We start from the raw sequence: 21217 nt of genomic DNA on the forward strand, positions 1-21217 counted from the left end.
GGGGGGGGGGGGAGGGGTAATGCGAGATTACAGCGGATGTGAAACGCGACGTGAACGTATTACAACTTTATGCGTGCGAAGCTACCACGCGGCGCCGTGAATGAACACGCACACTCGGGATATCTCTCTCCGCCCGGTGTTCCCTTTGCCTCGCTACTTTCTCGGATGGGTTTCCGCTCGTCATCTTCCGCATGATTTCTGCTTTTTGCTCGGAAATTCGCCGACACGCCGGCAATCTTCGCGTTAAGCCGCGCGATATTTCAAGCGTAATTTTCGCTCCGCACGCTTTTCCGCGGAATTCCTCCGCCGCTGCCATAAATCAATTAAAATCTGCCTGCTCTCGCTTTATCCGTAGTTTAAAGTAATTACAAGCGGAAATCTGCGGACCATCCGGTCGTTGAGGTAAAACGGAACAATACGAATAATATGAGTGGAAAGCTGCTGTGGGTAGAAGCTGACCGACCGGTCGGTCGGTGGATAATACGCTTACCTCGCTGGTGCTGGTGTAATTTGTCGTCAGTTTGATTTGCGGTCTGATCTTTCCGGGCGACTCTCGTGTTTCTTTGGCCGATGTCATAGGCGCGGTGGTCGTGACATTGGCGGCGGCGGCCGCAGCCGTTGATTTCCTCGACAACACCGTGTGCTGGGTAGGCGAGATTATCCTCGGGGACGTTTCGGTGGAGCCGGCGGCGGAGGAGGAGGAGGAGGTCGCGTTCCTTGTGAAAGCCGCCGTGGACGCTAACGTCGTTATTGTGACGATCGGCGAGATCGTCGGAAGTTTCAGTGTCGTCGTGGCGGATGTAACGGCTGTTTCCGCCGCCGTGGACGCCGTCGATGCTGCCGTCGCCGCTGTCGTGCTGGTCGCAGCGACCAGCGACGACGACGATGATAAATGCGAAGTGGCGTTCTTCAGGGTGTACGGGAACGTGACGTTCGCGATTGGTCTCGATGCCGTGGTCGCGGTAATCACGCTAGTCGTGCCGTTCTTCCCTGCTCCGCCGATCGGCGCGATCGGCGTGGTTTTCTTTCCCTTGCTTGAATCGTCCGGACCACGCACCTTCGGCGGCACTGCCAGTACCGTCGTCAACAGCGCGAGCCAAACGCACCATCTGACAGCCCGCATTCTCGACATCGCCGCTTCCGTCCTTGTATTCCCGGCGCGATGGAACGCCTCTTCTCGAGTGTTCTTATCGTAAAGATTCTCGATCGGTATCACCTCTCGGACCTGTAATTACAATATAGAAATTATATATTACTTTGTTCCCAACGCGAGATAACAATTCGTTAAGGTGATTAATTTTATCGTTAGAATCGTTTATTATTTAAACTGATTCATTGATTTAGAATCTAGTTATATGTTCGTCTAGTTTCTCTCTATTGTTTTTCTTTTTTATTTAAGAAAGTTGAAATTTGATCAACGGAGCAACTTGACATATTTTCTCTCTCTATCTCTATTTGGTGTCGGATAATAAAACTATCTTTATTTTTGTCTATCTTTCTCAGCTTTTTTTTTTTTGTAAAAAATGATCGTTTTTTCTTTTCCTATCGTATATATCGACGTCCTCTTCCCGAGGAAATGAATATGATAAAAGCATCTTGTGAACTCGATGAACGTAACGCATTATATATGTATATTATGTGTGACACCTACTGTCTCGAAGCAATGTTTACTTCGGTCTTAACAGAGTAGAGCTCTCGCTCTCGCAACGGTAATTAGATTTTTCTCGCGCAGTTAAGTGCATGCTAACGCGAGTACAGCATTTCGTCGCGAATACTATACGGAGGCTCGTAATCCAGCCTCCCTTTTACCGTTTCTCTCCTCTCCGCTGTAATTTTCTATCTGTCTCTTCACATCTGCACGGTCTTTGTATGGTTATACAACGCAACGAATAGACCCATTCCTGGTATGAGTAAATTCAACGCAAACTAAACGTCGCATCTGTGCACGTGATACGGAAAACGGTCGAGAGATAACTGCAACGTGTCAAGTTCAATGATACTTGGTGCCTGAAGTGGTGGAAGTGGAGTCTTGTTACGGCCGGAATATTATCTAACGTAATCGCAACATAATGAATCGCCCGGCTAATGAGAGTTGTCTGCCGAAACATGGCGCCGCGAGCTAAAGCGAGAAATTTTCCCTGCATTTCTCTCGGACCAACATTCAGGATTGTCGCACACAGACCTGGAACAGGCCGGGAAAAGTCGTGGAAATTAAACAGTTTTCCGGGAAACTTGGAAAAAAAGTCAGAGAAATATATAAGAGAACTTTGAACTTTTCTCACAGTTCTTTCAAGTACTCTCAATTGTATTTTTTTTTCAATACTCATTTATTTTTTGTTGGTCTAAATTTGTAGGATTATATTATATTGTTAAACTTTCAGGTTTGTATTGCTCTTGTAACATTCTAAACGTTAAGATTACATATTGCTCGTGGAAAAAAATTGTCCACTGTAGTCTGAAGAAACATGGAAAAGTCAGAGAATTTCAAAATTCACTTCCTGTCGCAACTCTGAACATTTATTACGCGACTCTTTTATCGCGAGTTGGTGGTTATTTCAAAATTTGTTTTCTTTCAAATGAAATCGAATCAAACCCGATTATCCGCCGAAACGTTTGTCGGCTCGCAAGAATTAAGTGGAAATCAGGAAAGTAGAGAGGAAGAGAGGCGCGCGTTTATTCGCCTATTTTTCTAAATTTTATCTAACGTAATCGCAATGAATGGGAGCGAGCAAGGATTACCTCTTGAGATATGGAGACGATAAATTTTCCCTATGCTTTCCTCAGACGAAAATTCACTATGAAATTCTTTTATCGCGACTTTGTAATCGTTATTGCAGTTATCTTCTGCAATCGGAGAGATCGGGTCCAATGAAATTTATTCATCTCGCCCGAAATGATCGTCGGCGAACGAAAATCCAAGTCGAAATTTTTGTCTTAGTTTAAGTCTAATTTGTTCTCCATTAAGTCAAAGATCTTTTATTGTATGTTTCTTTAGTGCTACAAATGGGGAGAAGTTATTGTCGTTTTCCCCATATTAAAGACTTAATGTAGAACGAAAATTTAGGAGGACTTAATTGTAGCATTAAAGACAGCACTTATTGCGCCCCTTTGATATCATAGATGAGAATTTGTTTCTATTTTCTTTACTTGAAGACTTAACGTAGAATTACAAATTTCGAGAATGATGAAAAGCAGAAAAGCATAGAGAGGGGAGGGGGGGAGACTTATTCTCTCGTCTTCCTGAATATCCGTGCATCGGTCCACGGCAAGTTGACCGCTTATCTGCCTACCTACCTACGTATTTTCCTTTCACGTGCTCGATCTTGTCCGACGTGCTGCAACAGTTATCGCACGTTTGCCATACGACACTGAGTGAAATTGGGTCATTCGGTACAAACCATACGAGCCGTTATCTCGTTGCATTTGCAAGGCCGTATCGAGTCGCACGCATCAGATGTTAGACATTACGCCTCATTAGAATATCTCTCGTGTAGAGTAGACGATAGATGCTTATCTCGCTTATCTTCGGGACGAAATATCCCGGCGTTTCGATAACGAGAATCGTTTGAGGAGCTTCGCCAAAATGACGCACGTTCAGCAATTTGTCGGACCTAATGAGACCGAAAGGAAAACACGCCCGCCGCTCTCGACGGCGTAATTAGCAATGGATATAAGTCCTCCCGGAGATCTCTTTGCAATCTCTTCCTCTCTCTCTTTCCTTCTCATAAAAGTGTACCTCTACGACGCGGCGGCACATGAAGGATTTCGCGCGTTTCAAAAGGCGAAGAGACAAAGAGAGTAGCGTCAACGTGCCGACGTGCCCGCCTAACGGATCTTTCGTAAATTGGCTTAACGTGTTACAGCCCTTTTCCTTATTGTAGTGTCCCGCGTTCATTGTTCACCACGCTCGTCGCATCGTTCGCCACAGTGAGATCCGCGAATAGAGCCGGCTTCTCGTAGCGTAACGTCGTACCATATGTTTCGCTCTCTCGTGTAATTTGGAATACGAGCCACTATTAAAGCAATTTGCCGCGGGAAATCTAATCGCCGAGAGACGTAAGCTAAATACCTCACCGCTGCGCACCTATCGTCGGCTGGAAATTCTGTATCGTAATTCGTGAGGGAAGAAGAAATGCGGAGAATTTGGAATAAGACGCTCGATAAGGTGGGTAACACCCACCCGGCTCGTTTCGCATCGGTAGCGCCGATAGTTGGACACCGTTCCGTAAGATCGTAACGGAAATACGAAAAAAGAGCAAAGCCACCGGTCGCGCGATATCGGAATGTAACCTGTTCTTCCGCGACGGAATCAATCCAGGCCTAATTATTGATCCGGGCACTGACACAAAGGACGATTAATTTCTCACTTCTTTTTTCCTCAAGGCGATCTTGAATTAAAAATTCTTTTAATTTTCCCACTCAAGAGTCTTTTATTATGATTTATAAAGAAAAAAATTAACAAGGAATTAACGTGAACCAGGCGATGAAATGAAACAAAAAAATGAACTTTTTCTTTGCGATACAGTAGTTGAAAATAATAGATGATAAAATCAATATGTTCAGACTTGGATTTGTTTAAGAGAAAAATTGGAGAACAAGAGAGAAAATTTCGTTAAAAAAAAATATTTATAGCTTTAAAGGCTCGGAAGAAAATCCCCCCTTTTCTCACGGATTTCTTTTCTCGCGGAAGAATTGAAAAGAAAAAACGGTCTCTCAAGCCACCATATTAAAAATGGACGAAACGTATTGAAATAGAAATTGTCAGAATCGCGAGAGTGAGAACGTGTTAACATCAAAGACGCACTCATACCTCTCGGCGCGTGATGCGACCCTTGACTTTCGTCCTCGCGCGACCTCGACCGCGATCCCCAACGTTCTCGTCCGTTGACAACTCGATGATGTCTCGATCCTGACCCCGGTCTTCCGTTTCTCCAGAGAGGCAGGCGCGCGCGAGCGCGGCCGTACGCACTAACCCAAGCGGACGATCCAGACGCGGCGGCGGTTCGCTTCAGGCCCGTCGACACCCGATAGTTTCGCGACGATGCTTCCCGTCCACCCTCTTCCGCGTTCCAGGGCACAGCCTCGTTTACCGGAATGAGCGGTCTCTTTCGAAAGAGAGAGAGAAACGGAGTGTCGGCTTCGTGCGCTCGACGTAGGCGATAGACGAGGTAACTCTTCTCTCTCTCGCGATGAGATTGTTTCGGCGGGGTTTGCGCCCGACTGCGGCCTCGCGTAGGACGCTACGAGCCTATGAGTCCCCGCTAGTCCCACTTACCAACCAACCAGAAACTGCTCGGGTATATATCCTGAGCGGCATCTCCGCCAATCCTCTCTACCTTCCACTACGCGGCGAGCACTCGAGAGAGTTCGCCGTATATACCGCGCGCGAGGCTGTTGCTCGCCCGCGATTTTACTTGCTTTTCGTCGAGCCGCCGGGGCAGAGAGAAGGGGAGGACTGTATCGCGAGATTAGCGATCGCGCGACGTTTTATGAACTGCCAATTGATATATGCCGGCGATACGTTCTCCACGGCGATTTTCCGGAGCCCACGCAGACGGAACTAGGCGCCCGTGTTCCCAAGCCAAGGACGGATTGGATCTCACTGGGGTGGGCGACCGGACGATCCCCCGCGGACGGTGCGACCACACATATATCACGCGTTATATATATAATTAATAATTGATCCTCGATTAACACGATTCTCATATGGATCCGTAGGAGCAGCATTTTATAATTTTTTAACTAACTTTTTCACGATAAGTTAGAAAATATATCTTAAAATGTGTGGGTTTCTGAAATATAACGCGTGCCTGGAGCGTATTGAAATATGGATTCGGTCGATCCAATCTTCTTATTCAAGAGCTTATTTCTTATTTATTTCCCAAATCGAAATTCTCTGGTGCTATTCTGACGCTTTTGAGGATATAGTTTGTTCACTTAGGCGGTCTGTAGCTTAATAGAAACCTACTTTGACGAAATTGACACTTTTCAACTTCTCTCTTGAACCTTTAATTCTATAGATTGCATTTTAATGCTGTTTTCAATAACTTATTTCGACAGCGAAAACAGAAATTTAAGACATCGTCAGAATCAATATACAGGATTATATTATATTATTAGAATTGAAATTGAACTTATTTTGCTATCTTAGCTACCACTGTGTTGTAGAAAAATTTAACATAGGTTGTAGCAAGTACCTGAGTCGAAATTTTAAATTCTACATTACGTCTTCAAGTGGGAAAAAACGTGGGAATAAGTTCCTACTTGTAGCATCACAGGAGCACAATAAATGTTCTTTTAATGCTATTGAAAGAATTTAGTCCTCCAGAGTCTAAATTTCTACATATATTTCTATATTAAATCTTCGAGTGGAAAAAAAACGGCAATGACTTCCCCATTTGTAGCGCCATTGGAACACAGTAGAAGACCTTTGAACACTTAATGTGGAACTAAATTAGAATCAAAGTAGGACTAAAATTTCGACTCGGGTATAATACCAGTGTGACCGGATTTATAAACGTATTGCACGACATAATTTCCCACCGCAAAGAGCAACCTGCTACCGCGTTAACTCGCGTTCCTCCTCTCTTCCTCTCTTTCTTCCTCTCATTCGTGAGTTTCATATTTCATATCGATAATTATTTTTATATATCGCAGGCGTGCAAGAGCGAACGGCATTTTATTACTTCCCGTCTCTCCGCCGTGTTCTCGTACGCGTTTTATCGCGGATTTTTCGATCGTAAACAAGATCGAGTAAACGCCGTCTGGCGCGCACGCACGACGGCCTTTCTAAAGATCGAACGTTTGTATTCTTTTCAACGCGATGCACTTGGGTGAAAGTCCAGTGCGGTATTTATTAGACGTTAGATCAATTTGACGCTAATTCATTGCCCGTGCGGGGGAAAAGTTCGCCACGGAGGATCTCCTCTCGTTGCGCATTGATATCGACGCGATCAATTCTGACCGCTGGAACGGGAAAAACGCCTATCTCCGCCGGTTCTTCGCGGTGGTGCGTTCTTGCACCGCGAAAGAACGGCAGTCTTCGCACCTTCGAGAAGGCTTACCTTTGAAAGAGATTAAAGTGGAGGGACAACGGTAAAAATTGCGAAAAATTCCGGGAAGTGTGACGAGCGGTCTCGAAGGCGGCTTAACTTTCATCACCGGTGTAGTTTTATTATCGCGCGAGGCGTGATAATCGAAGCGTGCGAGAGGGAGTTGTTAAATACCTCCAGAGAATCTTGAAGGCGTGCAAAAACATTTATATATCGGGGCGAATTGCGTGAAAACGGACGAACGGTGTCCGAATAAGTTTTCACTATGGAAAAATTCGCTCCATATTTATGCGGGAGTTCGCTTTCTAAGTTTGATAGGAAATCTCGCACTCCGTATATTACGGCGTGCGATTAGCCGCGCAATTATCGGCCGTCGAGCAGTATTTACCACCGCGAATTATGAGCAATTAGTCGCTGCTTACGTGGAAATTCATCACCGAGTCGGTTGTTAGTCAACTGTAATTTCTTGCCAAAAGAGAGAGAGAGAAAAGAGCGGTAAAGTTCGGTGAAACAAACAACGCGATTTTTTTTTGCTTCTCCGTGTAACAACTGTATAGAAACCGGAGATCTTAGTTTTATCGATAAATCTGTTAAACAATTTAGAAATAATTTTTCTTCAACCAAAATATATTACTTATAGATTTTTCAATTTCCAACATATATTTGTATCTAAGCCACAAAATCAAATTCTGTCCATTCCGAAAAATGGTTGAAGAAAATAATTTTGTTAACCATTTGGTCGTTCAAAGTTTGGTTCCCGAAAAACCTCGCTTTTTCGATCGCCTCTGCTTGAAAATTAACATTTTTTATTCAATTATTCAATTAAAACCCTTTGGTATACAAAATATAGAATTATGGGACATAGGAAATTACCAAATAAAAAAGTTTGAATATAAATATACATGTCGCTTTTATAACGTCTTTCGCCATTGTTGTTGCCGATTTTGAGCGACAATTTGAGTGGGGTTTTCGTGGCAAAGATATTCTCAGTGGTTTGCCTATCGGGGAGGAAGAGGTATGAAAATATAATTTTGGTACTACCGGGAGACGAACCTCTAAATGTACAACAGATCAGTCCGCTACTCTCGTAAATATAAATAAAATTAATCAGCTCTATAATATACAAATAACATGTAAAAATCCTCGAAGAAGTCAATATATATGCCCAGAGTATTTATTCGCCAATATAAATATTAAATTAATTAGAAAGTGAAAATTAGATCAAACAATTGGAGTCTAAAAGTCGCTAATTGCGTGCCGCACAATTGTCACAAGACAAGCGTAGCAAATGCAGAGGAATATATATAAAGCAGGCTGTAATTGAAATCCGCGCACGTCTCGATCGCGAGTTATCGCGCAAGGGAGATATCGTGTCAGGATCGGCGATCAGCGGGGGCAATATCTCGGGGTCAGATCGATACGTGTCGCCGGCGACGTGGATTGTATTTTGATCAGTCCTTTGAACGCGCTCCTCGGCGCTTGTGCGCGGAGAGAACTCGATTCGGCTGAAAGCGGCGGCGCGATGGTAACGGTGCCCGTAAGATGGTAACGCGCGCTAGAGTAGAGCATCCGCGAGCCGCCGCGGGTGATGGACCGTGACGTTCTCACAGATAACTCACGGCTTCCGACATTCATTCGCGTTCTGGTTATGTCAAGTTATCTTTGAGGATAACTCAGGCCGGAGGAGTGCCATTCTTATGCATTTCGCGCGTTTTATTTTTCGGAACGACCGCGCGCTATTCATTTCGCGATCGCGATTTTTTCCCGCGCTCCGTAACTTCGTTTTTTCGAAACTTCGTCGAGCGAGCATCTGTACACGCGTCTTCAAAAAAGTGGCATTTGCATCGGTGTGCGCGTGTGTCTTGCAATTAACGTCACGACATACCGTAATCTTGATTTTGCGTCCACAGACAAAGTGAGGCGACGAAGAAGATTGATTTACGTAGAAACGGTGAACTCTGTGTGTTTGCGTGTGCGTGATTAAAACGGGAGTATATCGTGAGGAATTAAATTGATCTTCGCCGTAAAATTAAATAATATCTGGTATTTCACTGCAACGTTAATAAGAAACGTATCGCGGGAATCTGAGGGAAAGGAGAAACAGAGAGAGAGAGAGAGAGAGAGGATCTATCATCTAATATATTTCTCACACATTGTCGAGAGCATCCTCGAGGCTTAGTCAGATTCTTCTTTATCGACTTGCAGTAGATTAGGAACATCCGCTTCTTTATCCAACTTCTATCCTGCACATACTATTTGAAAGATTGATAAATTATCTTAGCGCACGTTGTGAGAAATATGCTGTCTGAAATGATCCTTGCACACTGATAGAAAATTATATAGTCACTTTCGGTGCCAATTATATTTTATAGTAGCAACAACATGTATATAAGGTTATTACTCACTGACGCTACATTTATCAGAAAAATTATTCCAACTATTTTTATGATTAAAATAACAAAGTACATGTTTAATGTTCGAAATAATTTCCATTATTTTCCGTGGGAAAAAAACTTGGCGGTTTTTTCACTCAATATATTCATCAATGCTTTTTCGGACGGGTGTTTTAAAATGCGTTGATGTGTGATGTTGAAGCGACCAAAATAGATGGTAATCCGACGGGAGATCTGACGAATAATTTCTCAACCTAATATGTAGATGAGATCCTTCGTCCCTTTTACGCGTGCACCTGCCTGGTTCTATTGCCGGTAAAAGATCTTTTTACAAGTTTTATGGGTCACAGCACTCAAAGCGGAACAAACTATCTCGGTAGACTGAACAGCATTTTTATTCAACTGGAGTGCCAAAAGGATGCAGTGCCTCTCAGATGCTTCTTTTCGAACAACATCGTGATAACTACTGTTTTCTGACGTTATATCGGCAAGACCGTCAACTATCATAGTGTTTCTTAAGGTTACCACTTTCAAATTACCATAGGGTGGGAGAAACATTTTAATTCGAACCAGAGTTACAGGACATTAAAAAGGTCTTCGCGAGGTGAGAGAGGGAAGAGTAAAGATGAGTCGAATGGAGTGAGGTAAAATACAATATCGTCGTATAGTTTATTAAGTTACAATCAAATTAACAAGTAACATCGAGAAAGTCTTTGAAAAACGCCTCCTTAAATCGCTACCATATACAAACATGCTCCCCCAAACGATACTCTTTCGGAAGGAATTAGAGGCAGAGAGAGAGAGAGAGAGAGAGACATATTATGTACACGAGTTACGAGAGGATTACACGGTGATAACTGCAACGCCCGATTCTGACGAAGCGATGCGAAACCAGTAGCATTGAGAAAGGAGAAAAAAGCGCGCGCTCGTTTCTCTCTTCTCTCTCGTTGCCGCGAGAATGTGGCGACACTACGGCCGAGTTATCATGAGAAAACACGATCGTGTCGAGCGTGTAATATATTGTACAAAAATTGGCAGACGGCACGGTCGCGTTTCTCTTATTCCTACATGCTTCTGTACACACTTTTTACACTCGCCAACGCCACCAGAGAGAGATCGTACATGGCATTGCACGGTTGGATCGATATCTCGAAGAAATCGACATCTGTTATCGCTCTCGATCGACTTTGATCGAAGGCAGGTTGAAACGTCGAATACCGTGTGTTCCATTCGCGAAGAGAAAGAAGCGCTGTTTTTTAGGAAGAGAGACCGCCCGAAAGTGAGATTGTAAAATACATCTCTCCGCGTCACGATCGGCGGTGGTGCGTCCGAGAAAAGGATTGGCAGGCCAGCCGGTTGTACGTTTGAGACAAATTCTACGGGAATATACGTGATAAGAGAGCGTTCCCGGATGATTCGCGTAGTGTCTGGAATATTTCCGTCTTCCGCGATATATGTGGAGGCATATCGGTGTGTGACTCGAGTCTGCAAGCTCGGATCGTGCAAAACATTCGAGACGCTTTTTCGCGAGAAACTCTTGCAAGAATGCGATCGAAGCCGAGAGATCATCCGAGCAGCCACATTCGATTATCCGCGCATCCCTGAATGAAAAGTAATCGTCATCCGTTAAAGCCGGACGACGACCGAGAGCGGATTCGCGCTCTTAGATGCCATAAGTTATCTCGTCGAAGCGATGGGCAGGTATGCAGTAACCGCTGTAAGTCTTGATCTCTAGGACGCCGGTGTAGGATCTCGCCGGTAAGGAGCCGGGATCCGTGTGTCGTCTCGGGCATCGGTGCCCGCCGGGACACTGGCACAGGGGCGAGGCGTTCACTTCCTCGAGCTGCGAGTTCCGTCTCTTGCGCACGGTGAACAGGCGACAGGGCTCCTTGTGCTGGCATCGTAGTCTCTGCAACCGGATAAGAGATAGACACACACACGCATTTCCCGTTATTTCTACTTCATTGGTTCAATCGATTGACCCTTGACGATTGAAAGACGACGCCTTTAACGTTCAGGTTCAATATTATGAACTCGTTTTTATCGACAAGTGCCTTAAATGTGCAGCCAATTAGATGGCTTTTAAGTCACTTTTAGAGGTACTTTTATCAGCAAAAGTGAGTTGAGAACTCACTATGAACTTGAGATTTTTTATTTTAGAAAACTTAAATTTTAACCCTAGCTCCGAGTCTCCGAGACCTTGTCGCTTTGTCATTTTTGTTGATTAATATTTCTAAATTTGCAATGTGGAAATACAGAATAAGATGTTTATGATATCAGGTTATGAAAATGATTTGGGTTTGAACTGGACATTATTATAAGAAAATTATTATAAGAGTGTTTTCGGAAAAAAATTCTCAAATGGTTTTGTAAATGCGACTTAAGAAAAAGTAATGTTCGCTCGTAGCAGACACCTGATACTTAAAAAAGAAAAAAAAATAGTATGCCATGTGAAAACTAGAAAGCCGAAAAACGTTAAGTGGTTCATTAGACCGGAATGCGGCGAGCTAGGATTAATCAATTTAGAAATAAATTTGAATTAATTTGGGAATTTAAATTTTAGAAAAAAGATATAGGCATTGGTTTCTTCTCTTTCAAGGTATGGAAATATCAGCCGATGTAGAATAACGATCGATACGTCGGTCTTGAGAACATTTCAGAAGTCACGTCTCACGGTAAAAGGCACGCTCGCGCATTTTTTTTCTTACGCGATAAATCGTACCCCAGATATCGACTTACACTTTGCGGAGAGCAGGCGAAGGAGTAGATGAAACCTTGGTTTCCATCCGATGATTTGTGAGGTTGCCTTCGCACTAAGTACGGCACGCTACCTGGCCGACATCGGCAGTGAACTCGTTGCACCGTCGCGTTTCCCGGACCACCTCCGGGTGCGAGGGTCCATGTAATGTCTCTGCGCCAGCGAAAGGTCAAGATGCTTAGATCGAAACGTACATCACGTCGAGAATGAGATTCGTGAATAAAGGCTTTATTTATTCTTTTTTTTTTCTTATTACTCTCCAAATTTCTTAGAGCAAAATTTCACTCGAAATAGCAGCGAAAATACTGCCGCTCATTAAGAGGAATATTTTATTCAAACTTGAAATGAATTCTTAATCTATGCGAATGTTTCAATCGATTCGAGGGAAAATTTATTCTTATGACAGTGCAGAAAGTCGATTGTATATCTCGAAACGTTGTGAAAATGACAAAAATGAACAAATTTACAAGAATATTTATCATTTCTTTGGCCAACAACTAGTGAATTCGTTCATTTTTCTTCATTATTCTCACTGCGTTCTGAGAAGACATTGTAGTAAAAATTACCACACAAATTTTATAATGTTGCATCATACCGGAATTATAACTGAAATTACAATGTATTTCTCATAGTAATTGTGATTTTTAGTGACGTACTTCATTGTACACATCGCTAAAGATCACACATCATAATTTCAGTCATAATTCCGGTGTGGTCCAACATTACATAATTTACGTGGCAATTTCTACTAGAATATTTTCCCCGTGTACACAATCGATCCTCCAGTATGTCAGATTCTCTCCTCAATTTCACTCGATTCGATTCCGAACGGAGAATTTACTTTATACGAGTAAAAGAAAATCGAGCAACTCGGTCGTGCTTTTCGAGTGGATTTACACCCAACGAAATTTGACGAGAGTACGACACGTCAACGCGATAAAGTTGAGAGACTCGAATGGGGACACAAGAGCGAGGACGAATTCTCGGATAGGATCGACAAAGGCGTGTGATCCAACTAACTTGAAGTAACGACAGATGGGAAGTCGTTTCACAGGTTCGCAGAGCTTGTACCGCCGCGTTTTATCGACGATCGTGTGTCCGTCGTCCCCGTGAAGACTGCTGGGGCAGGCACGGCCGTTCGGACAACGGCATTGTCTCTCGACCCACGGTGCACCATATAAATCCACCTTGCTACACACCTCGCTTTGGTCCGCGCACTCCGGCAATTCCTTCTCGCTATCCTGCGCAAACAAGCAAGTTGCGTCGTTTAATAATGCCATGCGCGATTCCCCGCAACAACGTAAGCGGGGATCAATTAAAAGGAGTCACGTTTTCGCCGTCTCGACTCGCTGCGAATAAACAATTGGAGTTTCACACAAGTTTCCACGCACGTTTTGATTAATACGCGAGAGAAACGTCCCTACCGCGAGATTAGCCCGATTGCCAGAAATAGAATTATTATTAAGATAATTAAGACTGCCGAAATTGAAGATAATTGAGATTTTCCACTGGACTCTGCACTCGGAGAAGAAGGCTCCTTTGAGTTTAATAAGAATCTGTTCGCTTGATTTCGGTTTGTTTAACACGAACAACATAATTTAATATCAAATATTATTTTGTTTGTGAATGAAAATTGTTTCATTAGAGTAAATCATGTTTGACAAGAAAGTATTATTTAAAGGAAATACAGTTTTTCTATTTTTAAAAAATTTATTTTATTGTATATTAATTATTGTTTCACGGAAACAAATTCTTTAATATTTTTGTAAGATATTTTTCTGAAATCACTTGTTTAAAATAATTTATTGCATTGCGATGTTTGGTCGAAAATACAAAAGAAATATTGTTGATATTATTTGACGTAAAAATATTTATTGCTTGAGAAACAACCAAACAATATCCTGTTTTTTGTTTATTGAATCGAACATTCGTTTGCTCCATTCTAAAAAATAAATTTGTTTAAATTACAGAAATTTCATTATATCTAAAATCTATCTTTTTCTCTGAGTAGCAATCATATATTATAACTTTGAGTGGAATTTTTCATTCTTCGCTCATTATGATTCTGCGTGAATTCTGTCACAGAGCGATTACGTAGTTGGACGTGCGGAGAGTTAAATCACTAAACTCATATTGAATAATTAATATCTTGGACTAGGATGCCATATTATTCGTTTTTAAAAAGGTTACGTGCAGCCATAAATACTATAACTCTGTTTCGTGAGTACTAAGGAAATTATGTACTTATGCGGAAAATATATAGATTTTCACTAATTTTCCGCCTTCTTACTATTAGCTTTCAAGGCGAAAAGTTCACATGAAAAGTTCCACATTTTTACGGTTCGAAAAGTTACATGATTGCACATTTTTCACATTCCCGCCCTAGAGAAAAATTACGTGATCGCCGCCCCGAACGCGCACAGAGAAAAAGATTTCTTTAAATTTAGTATTTCTATTTATTTGATTAAAATTTGTTTCATATAAATAACATGTACTTATACGAAATATTATAAAAATGTTATTGTCTCATTCAAGAAAACTCTATTATTTAACAAAAAGAACGCTATTATTTGAAATAATATCTCTTAACCAAATAAAATGTGGTTACGATAAATATATAAAGTGAAATAAATCATTTCTTTATAAGAAAATTATCTTTCGTTTCAGAAACAAATTTTTTATTTAAAATAAAGATACGTGTTCGTTGAAAAGTCTAATAATTATATTTATTAATCGAAACATTAGTTTCTCTGAAACATGCCAATGATGAAATTTCTTTGGATGCAATAAAATTTATTAAATTTTGAAAAATCTTTTTCTCAGTACGCGAAATATTTACAACCAGATTGATCATATTTTTAGATGTTTCTTATTTAAAACTTATTATATAACATCGACACTTTCGTGTTAGAATTTTCGTCTCAAAGTGTTACCAGAAATCTGCCCCGTTCACGAACGTGACAGTAACGATGGGGGCCCTCCCTCCTCCCCCCGTAAATATCTTGAATCACAAAACCGCCGCGATGCATCTCGGAGCGACAACACAGCCGTTTACGCCGAAGAACGATTAAGGTCGCGGTAATTGTACCGTTGCGTAATAATAAACATCCTGTGTGTGTGTGTGTGTATGCATATAACGCGGCGCGCCAGCAGGGCTTGTTGATGAAATAAACGGGACGATTGCGCACAGACTCGTAACTAAAGTATATCCGCTCTTTCGTCCGCCGACACGAGATACAAAGTCTGCTGTAACTGGACTATTTAGATGTTGCCAGTCCATTCATTGAGGCAATCGCGTACGTCCTGTCCGACTGTATCGCCATCGACTGTAACGTCAAACTACTACCGTACCGCCGACCACGGAATCGCGAAATATCTGTCGTCGCGTTTCTCGCAATCCAGGCGTTCTCGTGTTGCGAACAAACGCCGTCTCTCTTTCGTGCGCCTCTCTTCTCCCCCGTCTCCTCGTGATATATTCGCGCCTGTAAATTTTGCGACCGTTTGATGGACCCTGTGTGATGACGGATAACGGATGATCGGAAACGAAACGTCGGCACTACGATGAATTTACAGCAATCGCGCGCGCACAGACAGCCCCGTTGCGGTCGCCGCTCGACCACAGTTGTTCGTCGATCAGCCGCTTCCACGAAGAAGGAAGAGGTGCAATCGTGCTCGCTCTTCGTGTTCTTCACGGATATTGCAGATTTCGAAAAATGGATCGCGCGTTCGCATTCTGTTAACGCGCTATAATTATCGGAGTACGCGCGATAGTGCGTGAGCAGTTGGAGGCGACCAGTGCCATTCAACGAAGAAACGTTCGAGGAAATGGCCTTCCGCTGTTTTACCTCGAGTCGAGCTGTGAGCATTCGACTTTTTGCCATAGCCGTCCGTTCATCTCGTTTGTCTTTTTGTCGCTCCTTCTACTACTACTATTATTACTACTACTATTACCACTATTACTACTACCAGTACCACTACTACTGCTACTACCACGGCTATCAGTATTATCCGTCACGATGCAACGGCACGAATAGCTTTTTACGGGGAAAATCCTCCTCGATCTCATCCCTTCGGATGGTGGTCCGTTCGCTCCGTTTGTTGTTGTGTACGCGGTTAATCTTCTGTCCGCAAGTATTACACGTTTCACCTAATAATCTCGTGGGCGGAGGAAGGGAACGTTTCCCTCCCCCCCCCCCANCGTGATTCTGAATCTCTTTTGATACGTGCATACATGTCATTTGTTCCTTTCGCGTTATTGAGCAGTAAACGACGGGTGTTTTTTTTTTTCCATTTAATATCACGTACGACGAACCTGGACGTTTTGAAATAATATATCAAATATCCCCGTGAGTTACGTATACTTTAATTATAGAAAAAACTACGACCTCTCGAATACGCTTTTCGATCGCGCTGACAATATTCTTCGCGCGTCTTAAGCGGCACGTTTTTTTTTTTTTTTTTTTTTTTTTTTTTTTTTTTTTTTTTTTTTTTNTTTTTTTTTTTTACATCAATCCCCGTTCTCGCGATGTTGTTCCGATTGTTAATCACATTTGTCCGCACTATCCTTTTCTGCGCGTTCCCTATATGCATATCCCTTTATCCTACTTCCTCCGGCGCTCTCTCTGTGTGTGCGTATATGAGCGAGAAAGAAAAGGCGAGGAGGAGAGGATGGCGAGGGAAGTTTTTGAAGCTGATATAGCAGCGGGATTCACACACACACACACACACACACACAGAGCGGTGGTAAACTAAAATGGGATAATAGAAGGACCGGAAGGGCGCCGTAAACCATCCGGAAGTTCTCACGCGTCTCTCGCACGGCCGCAATGAAAATGACACCTGGCACTCGGGATGGACATACTACACGAAGGCAAGGAGGAGGTAGCCGCTAGGCTACCGACGACGACGACGAGCAACGATGACGACGACGAAGAAGAAAGGTGCGAGACGAAGAGGAACGAGCTACGGGACAAAAAAAAAAAGAGAGAGAGAAAGGAAGAAAAGAGAGGACGCAGGGAATCTGGTCGGATGGATGGCGTTAGTAAAAAGACCGCTCGCTCATCGTTCCATATAGCCGTGTACCGGATGTTCGTAAATCTCGGGAAAATCTCAGTACAGTAATTGAAAATGCAGCAGCACTCGCGGCGCAATTTGCAACGTCAGTGGCGGGACTCGTGGAGTCTTGCCGAAAAGTAAACAATTGCTTATCAACAATTGATAATTCATCTTCCTTCGTTAAAACTGATCTAACGAAGCAAGGCAGTTCCTTTTAGGTAGAACAAATTTCGCGGAATTGCAACTACTCGGCGCGAGAAAAAATCTTGCTTTTATTCAAAACGATCCGTCGAAATTTCCGTGCTACCTTAATATGCGGGGGACATGTAAAGAAGTACACAAATTAAGACCTTGTTAAAGTAACGCAAAAAATGTATACAATTCGGAACTGTAACCGTGACTAAGCTCGGAATAAATTTCCGGCTCGTTCGGCCGAGCAAAACAACCGCCAGCGTGAAACTTGAGTTGTAAATCACTCCGAAATGACGTGCCACTTTTGCCGCGAGTTATTTCATTATTACAATAATTATTATCATACTCTTTGAAGGGGAACCGTGCGTTGAAAAAGAGGGAGGGAAAGAGGAGAGAAACACGCGTAAAAGAAGAGATGAACAACAGCAAAGAGAAAAAAGATAGAGAGAGAGAGAGAGATAGGAGCATTTTTGCGGGAACCAGCGCGCGTCTCCGCGACTTTTGTCCGCGATCGATGGCGAGGAGAGTTAGTTTTCTCCATCCCCACTGTATCATTCCTGCGCACGTACTCCGGCCCACGTGCGAACCGCACGTATCTATGATACGTACGTACGTCTTGCTTGTCCGCACGTAAAGACCTACGCGTATTTCCAACCCAAACATGCTCAGGCACGCACACACATATATAGAAGGGAAAAGAAAGAGTGGGAGAGAGAGAGAGAGAGAGAGAAAACTCAGACGCGTTCATGTGTACACCGTCGATACGTAGGTGTTTACAGCAACGACAGCAACAGGTTCGAGCATCGAGTGGGCGCCGCTCTTTGCTAACGGCTACGTTTCCCTCTCCTCCACTTCCTGCGCCTGTAAGCGGACGATTTAGCTTCGAATCCTCGGAATGCTACCCGAGTATATGAACGCGCGCGCGCACATACACACGGAGAGAAAAAGAGCAAGAGAGAGTACCAGGGCATACCAGGGCGTGCGGCTAAACTCTCTGCTGGACTGAAGCGCGACCACCTGTTCGCGAAAGAATCGACGGTGTCAGGAGTGACACGAGTGGGTCGGTGGAATTTTCAAGTTTCATGCCCAGCGGGGCGGACGGAAAGTGCGCGCGCGACCGATACTTGCGAACTAGTACGAGATAACACGTACGCTGAAATCGATCGCGTGGCTCTAATCGGATTAGAGTCGCCGAAGGCTTCCCGAAGCTTCCTCAAGCGCGCTTCGAAAGCTCGAAACGAAAGTCGCAATACGAGCTTCCATCGGCGCACGGAAAAAAGGAATTGACTGTTCATGTGATATGAATTGAAATTTAGTTACCGGACTTAGCCGTTTTCAGCTGTGGGAGCTAAGAACTAGATACAGAGACAAAAGAATTAGTCAACTAAATTTCAGTTATGTGGACAGCTAATTTTTACCACCTATAGGAGCTACTTTTAAACAGTGGAAGCTAAAAATTAGGAAGGAGGACAGAAAATTAGATAAATTAACTAGATTTCGTTTATATTATATGGGAGCTAGTTTTAAGCTGTGGAAATTAAAAATTAAATACAAGAGCAAAAAGAATCGGCTAAATCAACTAAATTTCAGCTGTATTATATGGACAGCTAATTTTTACCTGTTGAAACTAGTTCCTAGCTGCGGGAACTATTTTTTAATACTGTGCGAGCTGTGCCTTTTTTTCCGTACGGAAGCTCGGCGTGTTTCCTAGAAATAGCTCGATCGCACGAGTAGCAGTAAAGTCCGTATCAGACTACGGATTGAAGATTGGAGATTGAATCGAAATTTGACCAATCGGTGTCATTAAATTTCACTAGAGTTCAGTGAACTTCGTACTGATCGGGCAAATTGAATCTCAATCCCCATACGGGCTTAAAGGGACAGCGATTGTGTGATCGTCAACTTTCATCCGCTTGGGCATCGTTTCCATGTTTTTATACACGCTCGACTTTGAGGAAACGCAAATTATATAATGATAACACGCGTGTACCGGTCGCCATTCTCCCGATCTGTCGACTCGCGCTTAGACCGGCGAATGGGGTGAGCCCGGCAATCGGGAGATAAGGCTCCGTCTAAAAAAGCAATTAACTGTCCATGTAATGCAACTATATACTGAGCTTTAGTTACCGAATCTAGCTTTCAGCAGTGGGAGCTAAAAACGGGAACATTAACTAAATTTCATTTGTATCGCGTGGATTTTTTTACTTGTGGAAGCTGCTCTTCAATTCTTTCTTCCCCGATGCGGCTTACCCCGATTTGGTACAGCACTCTGGGCTCCTCGTGCGTCAATCGGTGCTTCCGGTTACGATTGATCAGGTCGATCCGTACGGTCGCCTCGTCGAACTCCCGCAGTTCGGCGAGGTACTTGCTCTCGTCGAAGAACAGATACTCGTTGAGGTACTCGTCGTCGGTCTCGTCGAACGGCGAGAACAGCTCGCATTGGTTGCGACGGATGAGGCCGACGATCGCCAGGGTGTACAGCAGATTCTGTATCATTTTGCCGGTCATCGTATGTATCGCGGGGAGCGCGGGCTCCTTAGAGAATATCGGTGTTTGCGTTGTTACTCAAAGCCGGCGGGAGGGGAAAAGAATGGAAGGGATTCTCGACATTCACCACGTCTCTCTCAGGGCGTTCGGAACGAGGAGGATACTCATAGTACTCTCAAGTACCAATGGCTCTCTTTTTCTCGCGGAAGGTCCGACGAGCCTGAAAACGAGTGTCACCGACTACTTGAAGTCCATCTTCGCGATTGCCGATCGGCCGATCGGCCGTGTCGACCGAGATTCGCGAATTAGATCGACAGGCTTTTTGAGTGGCGCGAACTTTTCACCGGAACTTTTCAGCCTCTCCTCTCATCCTCTCGCGCGCTGTTCGTACGAATTTCCTCGAGGACTCCTTAAGAGTATAATCGATCCGATGCTGGTCCCCTCGGCCCAAATCAATGAAGCGTGTCGCACTCGCGCACTCTCTCGCGCACTGAATCGGCCGAATTACTTTTCTCTCTCTCTCTCTCGATCGTTCCTCCTCTCGCGGTTTTTCCCCGGTTTAAGGGCCCCGTCGGGAATGGCGAGAGATCGATCGGCGCGCACAAACAGAATGTCGACGATATTACGACGAAGAGATCTCAGCCTCTATGCGAAGGTATGCCGTCCGCTCGACTGGACTCTTAAAAGCCAGAAGTAAAGCATGAATGGATGCCCCCACCCTTCGCCCTCCCCCTGCTTCTCCGCTCATTCTTGAGACTGAGTCCCCCGTCTCTTACGTCATCCCCACCACTCTATCCTATCTATCTCTCCTCCTCCGAACGTTTTCATCGTCTGCGGTAGCCTCCGTTCCTCGGGCGACACATCGTTGCCCGTTGTCCTTGCATCCTCTCCGGAGCGCGCTCTCCACTCCGAGCGTTTTAACGGGTGTCTTTCTCGACCCGCTTTTGCCATCGCCGCCGGTATCTCTCGGCGCGTTTTCTGTATAGGATAATTTGCATCGAGCGCGTGATCTGCCATTTCCTCGGTCTCTTTCAGCCCAGGTATCTCTTCGAACGACTTGCATTCTTCCCCCGTGTATCTTCCGGTAGCACTCGCCTCCTCTCTCTCGGCCTGTTGTCACGTTCCGGTCGATTCAGCGCACACCTGCGAGAAAAATGCGCAGTCACGCACGAAAATGCGTCGCTCTGCGGGCAGTTCGTTGATTGAATAAGGGTGCGATCGATGGGGCTCGTTCAGGATATAACGGGACACTATGAGAAAGAGCAAATCAAGGACAATGG

At 43.9% G+C, this 21217-nt stretch overlaps 2 protein-coding genes across 2 annotated transcripts in view; one reads left to right on the plus strand and one right to left on the minus strand.

The window, feature by feature from the left end:
• The window catches only part of LOC106743469 (elongation factor Tu GTP-binding domain-containing protein 1), a 45226-nt gene that overhangs the window by 21904 nt on the left and 2105 nt on the right, over positions 1-21217 (plus strand). The window lies entirely within an intron of this gene.
• Positions 10086-20592, minus strand: LOC106743471 (protein giant-lens). Its single transcript, XM_014617330.1, has 4 exons — positions 19701-20592; positions 13224-13444; positions 12185-12356; positions 10086-11354 (listed from the first exon to the last, which is right to left on the minus strand). The coding sequence occupies exons 1-4, from the start codon at positions 19956-19958 to the stop codon at positions 11109-11111; spliced, it is 897 nt and encodes a 298-aa protein (XP_014472816.1). The 5' UTR covers positions 19959-20592; the 3' UTR covers positions 10086-11108.

The sequence above is a fragment of the Dinoponera quadriceps genome, unplaced genomic scaffold, assembly GCF_001313825.1.
Source record: "Dinoponera quadriceps isolate SergipeBrazil2010 unplaced genomic scaffold, ASM131382v1 scaffold1069, whole genome shotgun sequence".
Taxonomy (NCBI): Eukaryota; Metazoa; Arthropoda; class Insecta; order Hymenoptera; family Formicidae; genus Dinoponera; species Dinoponera quadriceps.